The following is a 12,206-nucleotide window of genomic DNA, read 5'->3' as shown; positions in this document are numbered from 1 at the left end:
GTTTTTTTGTTTTAATTCTTTATTTTGATGATTTTTAATGTTAAATGTTTATATTATTTTGGATATATTATGCTTGATGATACACCCTGTGGTTTGAGGGTGTAGCATTAGTGGACTTGTCGAGTAGTTTAAAGTGAGATGATTAATTTGTTGGGTTCTGAGTTGTATTTTCCGAAGCAAATCGTTTTGGTGTTCCTTCTGTTTGATGATATGCACGGTTTTAAGATTATTTAGGCTAGCATTATTGAGGTTAAAACGGTATTAGAAGATTGTTTAAATTTTGAAGTGTGGATTAAAGTTAATATAGTTAGTTGGTAGTAGGGATCTCCGGATCGCGGAGGGTAGAATGAAGAGTTCATGTTGTCTTTTGATTTATTATATTGTATATGTTGTTTATTGATGGCTCCCCCCTAAGTTCCTACTTACAGGGTCTTGTTAAATGATATTTCTTGTCAAGGTTTTTTCCTTGTATACATTTTTCTGCCTCGGGGACTATCTGTTTTTGTGTTATATGAATTGGAATTCTTTTATGTATCCCAAACAGAAGCTGAGAGTTGGAGTTATATGTTAAAGCATGATACTCAAATATGGAGCCTAAACACTAGCTGAGAATTTGAACTTTATCTCATCTGTGAAAGCATTATACTTAAAGATGATACATAGATCTAATTTGACTTTGAATCTAAGTTATTTAGACAATGTCTCTGTGTTAGGTTCACTGTCTGTTTGTCTTGGACTTTTAGCCTACGATGTTGTAGTTTTATCCCTTTATCTATCTTTATTGTTAGTTTTGTGTTTCTGCGACTGATTAGTGGAGTTCTATTTGATGATGTTTTTTGGTTTTTATTTATTTATGTTAATTCGTTAATTTTGGGAAGTTTTAATTTAAATTTATATTAGTTTGGATATGCTTGGTGATACACCCTACAAATTATATTAGTATTTTTATAGAATGATGATTGATTTGTTCTTTTATGAGTTATATTGATTGAAGTAAATCATTTTGATGTTCTTTTTGTTTGAATACTGAAGTTAATATGGTACGTTTAGATTGTCATTGGCATCACTCGAAAGTTGGGTTGGGGCTTGGGAGACGTCTACCCTTTGTTTTGGTTGATTTGCTCTTTCAGTTTCCCTTGTTTTGATTGACCTCTTCCTTTAGTCTTATACTGTGTTTGCTAAATGCTACTCCCTTTAGTCTTAAACTGTGTTTGCGAAATGCTAATCCTTGTCTAGCTTCTGTACTCACATTTCTGCCTTGTGCACTTTCTGTAAGACTGCCAGTTTCTGTGTTATATGTGAATGTTTTGAAATTCTTGTATGGATCTGGAACACAACCTAAGAGTTGGAGTTATGTGCCAAAGCATGATACTCTTGCGTGGAGCTTAAACACAACACAAGCTGATTATGTGTTATTCTTGTATGTGAAAGCACAATACTCCCGCATAGTGATTAGATACATTGCATGAACTTGTTGGTCAATCAATAGGTCGTATCTTAATGAGTGAACTCATGTTAGCTCTCTTCCAGTTTTTCTCTCAGAGTGAATTACATTATTACAGATAGACAGTTTGATGGTGCCAATGTTTTATGTAGTGTGCTCTGTTAAGGCATGTTAATAAATGTTTATGGATAGTTCTCTTCTAAGGCATGCTTGCTTTAATAGTGAACTTGGGAGATACAGATCAAGGAATATATAATATGTCCTTTGTTTTTTCTCATCTGCATAATAACTTTTGAGGTCTGTTCACTTGAAATTAAAGGGTAAAACTTGATAGTAAGTCACTAAGAAATGGAGTAATCTGTTCGGTTACATTTTGACTATGGTAGTTTAGCAAACAAGGATGTGAATTGCTTGTTTACGGCAATGTTCCAAGAACGGATACTAAATATGAAGTTTGAATAATACAACTAGAACATGAAAGTTGAAATGGAGTGAGGCTGGATTGACAACAGACACAACTATTATCTAAGAAAGATGTGAAAGTAAAATGACATTTCAAGAGCAAAACATGAAACTAAAAGGAAGGTGAAGTTAAAGTAAAATAACAGTAGCTTCACATTCTGAATGTGTAGTCTTTTTCCCCCCTTTGATTTACTTTTAACACCTGAAAATTGGGAAGCATATCAAACAGTTCAGCCTCTCCGGTCCCCATTACACATACTAACAACATGAATTTTCACCTGAATTGTTTTGTTGCTAGCAACTTTCATTTGCCATCATGTCAGTAAACGTTTTTTAACAAGCTTTCATTAACCAACGAAAATTAGAATTATGAATACAACTAAAAATACAAGAAGTTGAAAACTGAAATCAAAAACCATTTCCTCATGGTTGGTTCTGCTCATTGGTAACTGATTCAAACCCTGCTTCTGATCCACCTTGCGCCCTCAAACTATTGATATAATTCCGAACCTCCTGAGCAATCATCGTCTGCATCATTTTCACGAAACCAGTATCTTCCATCTCCACCACCGTCGACCCCTCTTTCTCTTTCTCCTCATCCTCAACCTCGGGTGACACACGAAACTCTTCCTTCACCGGATTACCTCCTGGTGGCAACAGTGTCAGCAAAGTCTTAGGCTCACAATCATTACAACTGTTCCCCTCTGGCGATCCACCCGAACACTGCCTCTTCACACCCAAACCAGACTCCGAAGACCCACTAATCACATCCAAATAAGTCCTCTTAGCAGCAAACTCAGCAATCCTCCTACGACGCAAAGTAGAGTTCCAATGATTCTTGATCGCATTATCCGTTCGACCAGGCAAAAGTCTCGAAATAGTAGCCCACCTATTCCCATGCATAGCATGAGCCTGAACAATAATCGCATCCTCCTCAGGAGAAAAAGGCCGATGCTGAACCGCAGGACTCAGCTGATTACACCACCTCAAACGACACGACTTACCAGAACGACCAGGAATACTGGTACTAATCAAAGACCAGTTCCTGGGACCTTGTTGCTCCACAAGCTTAACAAGAGTCTCGTCTTCTTGCGGAGTCCATGACCCCTTAATCTTGTCCACACCATCAGTAAACTCCATCGAAAACTCGAAAGAATTTCAGATGTACAAAATGAAAGGATGATTGTAAATATATAAAGAGTAACGGTTTGGAAAGGAGTGGAGGGCGTGAATGAACAGAACAGAAAAACTGCAGAAAATGAGAGGTTGTTGTTGGTATATAAAGGAAGTGGTTACATGTAACATAAGGATGAGTGCGTGCAGTGCAAATGCATGGGGGGGGGGGGGGTGTAGTGTAGTTAGTTGAGGGAGTAAACTTAACTAACTGACTCTTAACAACATGGGGTAACTGATTACATGTACATTGTAACGGCTTTTGCCTTTTCATTTTTTTTTTATTTATTTCCTCTTAACTGCTCTCGTTGACATTTCTTCTGTAACTCCTTATCTAATCAACTTCAGTTATGTTTTTTGTAACCGTAATTTCATCTTTAATTTTTTTATGGTTATGGTTATGGATCGGTTTTTGGTCATTCCTGATTTTCCTCATCGTGTATTTATGTTTGAGAAATCATTTGACTACCGTCTTATTTTTTGTGGAAATTGGACGAAGGGGCATGAGGGATCGAATAAGGGCACGTTAATTATATGTATTTTGATGATTTTAAATTTTAAAAATCAAACCGATTTAAAATGTACAATATTATAGTGATCACGGTCTGTTTATATAAAATTATAATATATATATTATAGTAATCATGATCTAATACAAAATTATCCGCATAAAATGTAGTATTATAATTTTTTTGTGGTCCAAATCCATAGAATTAGCTCCTTTGGTTGAAATCAGTTTAAGTAGCATCTATAATCATGTTAGTCACTCTCGATTGATAATCACGTAAAACTAACATATTTCCATATAATTACTATTTTAGATAACAATATTTGGGCATGTAATTGTTTTTTTTATGATCAATACCGTATCCATTAATCTAACAAATACTTCGTCAAGACATGTATACATGAGTCATGACACATACTAGAAAAAAATCCTCTTGTGATTAATAACAAACCAAAAGATTAGTTATGTGATAGATGGCTATATAGTTTGATGTGGCCTCATCGACTTGGTACTCGATAATACTATTATTATTAGATGGATTTTTATAGTATGTATCTATGAACCCATACTAAGAGTTAATGTTTGATAAGGTGTTCATAAAATATTGATAAGAAACTCGTCAATAATGAAGAACCACTTGTATGCACAAAAATTTGCATCAATAAAATTTTTATAATTCATCAATCACATTTTCTTAGCATGTACACGTGAGCACACACTAGACAAACTCATTACAAAAATCGAGTAAAAATGAATGCGGCTAAATAAAGGGGTATTTGGATCGTGATTAATGAGGTGAATTGATAGTAATCAAAACTTCAATCCCATATTATAATGTTTGTATTGACAATTTGATGGTTGAAAATGGAAATCTCGTTCTATTAAAGTAGATTATTAAATCATACCCTCTTTACCACTTAAATTATTATTTCATACTAATTCCCATTCCCGAATCTAATTTCTCTCACGAATCCAAACACTTTGGAAAAGAATACTTGGCTTAGTTCAATTTTTAAGTTATACAAGTGTTTGATTTTATTTGTTGTATAAAATTACTCGAAATAAAAATTAAATATTTTAAAAAAAACCGGGAAAATAATGTTATGGGCGGAAGTTGTTTGGGATATTACATCATAGGCGATGGGATTCAAAGTCAACATATTGTTGCATGAACTGGCAAAATCTGTTGCGTTCCATCTTGAATGAAGAGTTGAAAGGTTTGGAGTGTTATGATTAGAATTTGTTGCAACTGTTGTTGTTTGTATAGAGGGGGTTTTATGACCAAACTGCATTCATCAGCTTCTCAACAAACTCACCACTTTGGGAAACTTGGTTCAAGTTAACAGGCTGGTGGGTGACAATTATTTATGGACCCATCTTGTCATGCTTGTAACGCCCATTTCGTACTTGGTACATCATTTTGTGCTTCAAAAGGCCGCCTTTTGTACCTGCAATTTTAACTGCACTCCAGTACTTACAACTGGCCTATGTTACTATAACTTCAGAGCTAGGGATGTTTATTGAGGCTGCTCTCATTTTTGGTACAGCTGTGGGTTGAATTTTATTTTGTAATATAGCTGAATTGAAAGTTTAACAAAAATGGTACATTGAAATGTCCTTTTTTTGGTAAATCACATTGAAATGTTTCATAAAATTGTAAAAAATTTACCGTGTAAAACATAACTTGAAGTGGCGTTTTGCAGTGCGAGTTGCTCATTCGATTATCTCCACTTCCATCGGCATTTATACTGCACATTGACACTTGAAGCGGCGTTGTGCAGTTGTGCTACAAAGTTTTGTTCACAAAGCCAGTTAAAGGGGTGAATATCGAAGAAAATTATTTTAGTGTAAAACGCTACTCCAAGTGAGAGTTAGAAAAGTAAAGATTTTTAGCATGCTTTCTTTGAAATTCACAACTACAATCAATTAGGTAAATCAGTTTTCAGATCTCAGACACAACTAAGGCATTTTTGTACATCTGATTTCTGTACCACAAATGAGTCGGTGCCGTCTATAGCATTTGAAAACATTATTCTTTACTTTAAAACTAAAATCGAGGTGCTTCTGCGAAAAAAAAGTGGTACATTTTTGGAGGCATTAACTGAAATTGAGAGTTTTCTTTAACCGGATATAATCTATTTGAGTTGTCTCCTATGACAATTGACATTCCTTGCTTTTGGACATCGAAAATGATCTTTTTGAATTATCAACTGTAAAACTTCATTGAATTCCAGTTACAATCATTGAGGGACTTGGGAGTATAGGACATTGTAAACGACTTCTCAAGTAGATTTTAACTATAATCTTTTTGCTTACAGAAAAAAAATGAAATCTAATACTCTGGAGAAGTTAATTATCATCCATTCAATTGTAACTGAAACCATGAGCGGAGACGCTTTGGCTTGGTTCATCATCTCTTACAAACATCCATGTATACAGATAACAACTGGTAACAGCCAATTCCCAAAAAAGAAAAAGAGAAAAGAAATAACTAGTACCGGCAGTTTGATATCAGCTATGCATTCATTCTCTTCTAACAAATCCCTGGCACATCTCCAAGCAATTCAAAAGCCAGCTAGCATGTATCGAAACAAGTGATGGCAGCTTACAGCTGGGGTAATAGTTTTTGGAGAACCCACAAGAAGTGCACCGTATCGAAATCATTAGAACCCCTCCTAGATCCAGCCAAAGAGTGTCATCAACATATATAAAGAATAGTAGCATTATGTTATAGTTAGCTTATACCTTTACACAGCTCACAAGTCCTAACTATATTATCTACTTGGTGCTCAGTAAAGCAGGACTATTATTCACTAGCAAAACTGAAAATATAAATACCTCTTCTGAAGTAACAAATAATGTAGAAAATGAATTAAGTGCAACCATTGATGTATTAATCACAACCAGCAGTAGTTTACATGGAACTTGCCTCGAGTAAGAGTACATTTCTCTTCTAGCAATGAGTTTCTAGACGAATTACCATAATAAAGGAAATCGGTAGAAGAGCAAAATGAGAGTCTTTACTCCTTGTCTTTAGTATAAAACACAAACAGAATCCCGTTTACCGCCATCTTTTTCTCGATATACAGTATATCTTTTGGTTAGTTCTCCCAGTAAACTAAATGTAAATGTTATCCGTTTTAAAGTTATGCAGATCCCTCCAAGTTCCCTTTTAACTAAATACATGAAGCACCAATATCAGATCTTTGTGTCAAATCTAGTCTTCACTTCTTGGAATGACATAAGATTGGTTGGACAACAGTTTTATAATCTTGATAGAACCTCTGCTCTGAAAATTTGCCAGCCCTCTGTCTAGCAGCCTCAGCCATCTCAAGCCTCTCACTTTCCGACATCCTTATAACTTGCAGCATTGCATCTTTATATTCTTCTACATCTTGAGCTAGGAACCCAACCTTTTTTCCATCTTCTGTCAATACAATGTCCATTTTTGGTCCAGCCGAATTATGAGCTAAACACATACAAGTTGAAACGTCAACATATAAAATAATATTATAGTGTGCAAGGACATATTGTACTCTTATCATCACATACGAGTAATAGGACACAAGCATATATCAAAAAACACAATCCTTCCACTTCTTTGAAAATTTAGAGTTGGGAAATATAGTACGTAGAAAGAAAACTATGTTGAGTATTGCTTCATGTACCCGTTGACAAAAAAATTAGAACTCTTTAATTTCAGAAAATAATTGTATACATAAATTGAGGTGAAGTGTTACCAATTGGTATTGCTCCTGCTGCCATGTACTCTACAATGCTGATGCCAAAATGCTCATCAGTCATTGCATGAAGTCCTGCAATAGCAGCACCTAAAAGTTGCACCAAATTCCTGCACAGGTGAAAAATTAAAACTCAGGAATTTTGACCAGCAAAGAAAGAAAACTAGAAAAACAAAACAATAAACTAAAGAAATTTTCTTTTACTTATTTGAACATAAAATCCTAATACAAAACTGTAGACATTATAGATTATAGCTACTCAAGAATATCACTTGCCTGACACATTAAAAATAACAGGCACAACTATACGTGTACATTAACAAGAGAAATAGACTCTTAAATGCAACATACTTATAAGTAACATTCTTGTAGAACTCCACATGGTCATCAACCTTCAGTTCTATAGCTTGATCTTTTAATTTCTGCAGCCTCATTTCATCTGCCTCATTCCGGCAACTACCGACAAATTGAAGTTTTGGTATAGGCAAGGTTGAATCTAGATTCTTTATGACAAGTGCAAATGCCTCAAGTTGAAGACCGTGTGCCTAAGAAACAAAAATCAGATTTGAGGGGAATAAGGTTTAGTGACTTAAGCTAGAATACCCTCGTGCACATAATTTAAATAGACATTTCTTCATTGGCTACCTTTTCTGGACGAAACTGAGCCACAGAAATAAATTTTGGAGGCTTTGCTGGTCTCTCCAGGGGAAGAACCTGATTTAGGTGTTCAATTAAAACAAGTAAATACCCACAACACTATAGAAAAAACCAAAAGATAGTAAACCTGAAGCCCTGAGGTATCACAAGGGGGATAGACTCGGTATATACGATCTGGAATTCCCCATAGCTTCAGAATGTGGGCTCGAGTCCAAGAAGAATTAGCCATCACAAGGTGTGCACAAGAGCCTACAATCCCGTAAAGCCAGCTAAAAACCGTGTAATAGATGACTTTGGAATGGGATAGCAGAACACTGTCATTTGGTTAAGTATCAGCTTTGAAATATAACTGGAATATACAAAAACGATTTAACTTAATTAACTTTTAATTGCTAAAACCAAAAAATAGAAGCACAAAAATAGAAAAAATCTATTGAAAAAGTAGACAGCTGATGAAGTAGACAAAGTTCAGTGAGATTTTGGAAAAAAGCAAGGTTAAATTTAAGCTATTGCACATGTAGAAAATTTAATATACAATGTAAGCTTGACTTTGCAACAGGATGGTAGAACACTTGCATTCAGTTAAATACGAGCTTTGACATATGAGTGGAAGTGAAAGAAAAATGATTTAGTTTTATCAACTTTCAGTTGCTAAACAACCAAAAAATGGAAGCACATAACTAGAAGCTGAACCAAACAAAGAGAATTTATTTTAAAGAAGAGAGCTGATCAAGTAACAAAATTTACATTTTGAGATGATAATTAAGCTTGATTTAAGCTATTCCACAAGTTATATAAAATTGAACATAAATTTTGAGTATTAGGCACAAAAAGCTCTAACAGTTTAATGATTGCTATTTTACGTCAAAACTTCCTCAGATTGTATCTGAGCTTTATTCAACTTTGTTAGCAAACCGTTAATCTTATTATTAAACAAAAAAATTTTATTGTAAAAATACCAAATATCCCATTGCATTGGCACCTTAATTATTCAAATTATTACAGAATTCTTCGTTAACCATAAGATTTTTTATGGTATCATATCTAAAGAACATCCAACTACACAACTCACCAGATAGATCAGGACCAATAAGGTGACAAACATTCATTAGGTGTAAAATGTTTTTTCAGACGGGTCCAAAAGTATAGGTAGACCTCTTTATGATGGGGTAGTAGTATCCAAAATCATGCATAGTGCATCAAAAGAATTAGAATGCAAACCTTTTAGCAACCAACGGATCATTGTTGTACATCGAAGTCCGTGCATTGACACGAGATAGCATGTCTAAACTGATTGTTGGGTAATGCGTGTAGCATATAACTTTGCAACCAAACATCCTTGCAACAGGATACGTAAAAGCATATCCACTTGTATCAAAATAATATACAGGAACCAACTTGCATAAGGCTTCCCATGAAAGGTATATTGAACCAAGGCTCTGACCAATCATTGTAAAGCGAGGGTATGTTGTATCTTCAATCCACTTCCGTTTGTATAAACGTACCACCTGACATAGGCATAGTGCGCTACGTTAACAGGATAAACGATGTTTTTTCATAATGTAAACCATTACTCCAACAAAAAAATCCATTACATTTTACACCCCATCAATGAGGATTACACATAAACCCCGCCTTAATAGCCCGATTCCACGACCAACTTAAGAACTAGGAAACATATGCACTTTGCTACAAACTAACTTGTTTTAGGTCAAGCTGCTAATCATACGTAGTTTCAATACTTATTGCTCAAAGTTAACCATAACCGTCGTTATGTAACAATCATAAATTTACATACACAAGCAACATACTGTGAAATTTGCAATAAGAAGAATATAAAAAAGGAAAGCAACTTGGCATAAACGACATCGTTTATATCTTTTATACTGAATTCATAAGCCTAATCACAATCACAATACGATGTTATTTATACTCTCTTGCTTTCATAACCATTCAAAGTTTATCGTAACACGTTCCTAGATCCTAACTTAAAAGATAGTTTTGTTTTCTCTAAAAAAATAATTTCGTTTTCTCTTAGAAAATAGTTTTATTTTCTCTTAAGAAAATAGGGTATAACACATAGTGGTGGCCAAACGGGTGTGCCAGACGTGCCGGGTTAGTGCCGGTTCGTAAAAGTCGAACTCGTGGGTAGCTCGCGGTTTATACGAGCTGAACGGGTCAGGAAAGATTATAAATAACAGACAGAAAATGGGCGCGTGCAGCGGGTTTATGTTTACGGGGCGGGGCGGGTTTACGGGACGGGGTGGGGTGAGTTAAGTTTTTTATTATTTAAACAATACAAGTATACAACTTGTAACTGCAGAACCTGATGTCATGATTGCAAGCAGCTTTTTTAGATATATATTTGTGCATATTAATATATACAAGTATTTAAACAATACTTATACAACTATACAACTTACAAGACAGACAGGTCAGAGAGTTAGAGTGTCACATGCATACTCCCACAACTTGTGGGCCACAAGACGACCAAACCAACTGAATATGTCCTGACTTCTAAGAATAATATAACGTGCCGGGCGGTTTGCACGGGTCAGGCGAGTTCGAACGGGTTACGCGGGTTCTAGCGGGTTCGCGTGCCGTTCTGTTCTCGCGTCCCGGTTCAGCCTCGTGCCATGCCGTTTCAACGAGCTGTGCCGTGCCGATTCACGGTTAGAATATAATGAAACCGTATTCGCACCGTAACTATTCATGTTCAGTGCCGAGTTTAACTCGCCCCGCTACGAGTCGAATTTTAACGGTTTATTAAGCGAGCCGGGGCGAGTTCGGGCGGGTTGAACCACCCGTTTGGCCACCTCTAATAACACAACACTCCAAATTTCATTTAAAATATATATTAAACCATATACATCATGATCGAATTATAATTACACAATCATAGTAATAAAATTTTGCTCAAGCAAAACATTCCTAGATCCTAAGTTCCTAACTTTAAAAATTGCTTTCATTTTTTTTCATAAAGAAAAAAGTACCAGATATAGTACAACACTTTAAATTACAACTTTTTAAAAATAACTTTACTTCATTTACAGATATATAGCACAATGAATCACAATCCAAATACACAATATCACGAAACGAGCCGAGAAACTATAACTTCACAAGTATATTCAAAATAAGCACAAGTAAGACATGCCGGCAAACTAACTTCAAAAGTTACCTTTTCCCCACAGCAAGACAACTTTTTTTTTAAAATTAAATACAATACTGAAAATTTCAATCAAGACTAAAACTTTACTTCATTTACATAACTATATAGCACAATGTACCACAATAGAAACACACAACTCCACAATTACAATCCAAACAAACTCAAATAAAACAACTCCACAAAACAAATCGAGAAACTACAATTTCACAATTGAAGTCAAAACAATCTCAAATATCTAATATTCTACTAAACTAATCAAGAAAAACACAATTCCACAATTAAATTTGAATCAAGCTCAAACATTCAACATTTTTCGAAACAATCAAGAAACTAAAAATTCCACAATTAAATTCCAAACAAGCTCAAAAATTCACAATTTTCCGCCACGAATCTCAAACCGAAGAGACAGTATCATTACCTTAGGAGACTTTACTAACTCAACACCAAACCGATCGAGAGCGCGAGCTCTAAGACTCTCCGGCGAAGCGTCATGATCGCCGGTGTAAACAACACAGTCAAGATCCGGCGAGAGTTCTTGAATGCCTTTGACGGCGCACCATAGCACTCGTTCTCCTCCGCCGCCGTCGTTGGTATAAGGGTGGAAGAATCCGACGGCGTGGCTCCGGCGCCGGCGAGATTTGACGACGGTGAAAAAGAGAGTTGAGATTATAGGGGTTAATATTAGTGTGAGAATTAGTATGAATCCTACCATGTGTGTGTGTGTTTGTTTGTGTGAAAATGGGGTTTGATGATTTTGGGTTACAATTTCATAAACCTCTGACGTCGAAAATAATACACTTAATACCCAGTGTTACATATTTCCGAATTATTCAGTTTGATTTACTGATTTACGATTTATTTGACGATTTTTAAAAAATCGGATGATTTATCAACGATTTATCGGGAATCGGTCAAATCGAATCAATATTTTTAACCGATTTTTGAGCGATTTATCGGTAATTTTTGAAAAATCGGCCGATTTCTATAACAGATCACTTAACTAACACTTTACACTTTTATTTATTTTTATTTTTATCTTTAACCAATAAT

At 35.2% G+C, this 12,206-nt stretch overlaps 2 protein-coding genes across 2 annotated transcripts; both read right to left on the bottom strand.

The window, feature by feature from the left end:
* Positions 1 to 2,225: 2,225 nt before the first annotated feature.
* Positions 2,226 to 3,198, bottom strand: LOC141678256 (uncharacterized). The gene has a single exon (XM_074484525.1). It carries the CDS (start codon positions 3,044 to 3,046, stop codon positions 2,330 to 2,332), a length of 717 nt encoding a protein of 238 aa, XP_074340626.1. The 5' UTR covers positions 3,047 to 3,198; the 3' UTR covers positions 2,226 to 2,329.
* A 2,728-nt stretch (positions 3,199 to 5,926) lies between these two features.
* Positions 5,927 to 11,935, bottom strand: LOC141678741 (GDP-Man:Man(3)GlcNAc(2)-PP-Dol alpha-1,2-mannosyltransferase-like). Its single transcript, XM_074485115.1, has 7 exons — positions 11,575 to 11,935; positions 9,206 to 9,492; positions 8,112 to 8,298; positions 7,973 to 8,041; positions 7,679 to 7,872; positions 7,328 to 7,437; positions 5,927 to 7,056 (listed from the first exon to the last, which is right to left on the bottom strand). Exons 1-7 carry the CDS (start codon positions 11,866 to 11,868, stop codon positions 6,812 to 6,814), a joined length of 1,386 nt encoding a protein of 461 aa, XP_074341216.1. The 5' UTR covers positions 11,869 to 11,935; the 3' UTR covers positions 5,927 to 6,811.
* Positions 11,936 to 12,206: the final 271 nt, after the last annotated feature.

The sequence above is a fragment of the Apium graveolens genome, chromosome 8 (genome assembly GCF_009905375.1).
Source record: "Apium graveolens cultivar Ventura chromosome 8, ASM990537v1, whole genome shotgun sequence".
NCBI classification, from domain to species: Eukaryota; Viridiplantae; Streptophyta; class Magnoliopsida; order Apiales; family Apiaceae; genus Apium; species Apium graveolens.
Note: the sequence above shows the minus strand (reverse complement) of the source record. Positions and strands in the feature narration are given on the sequence as shown.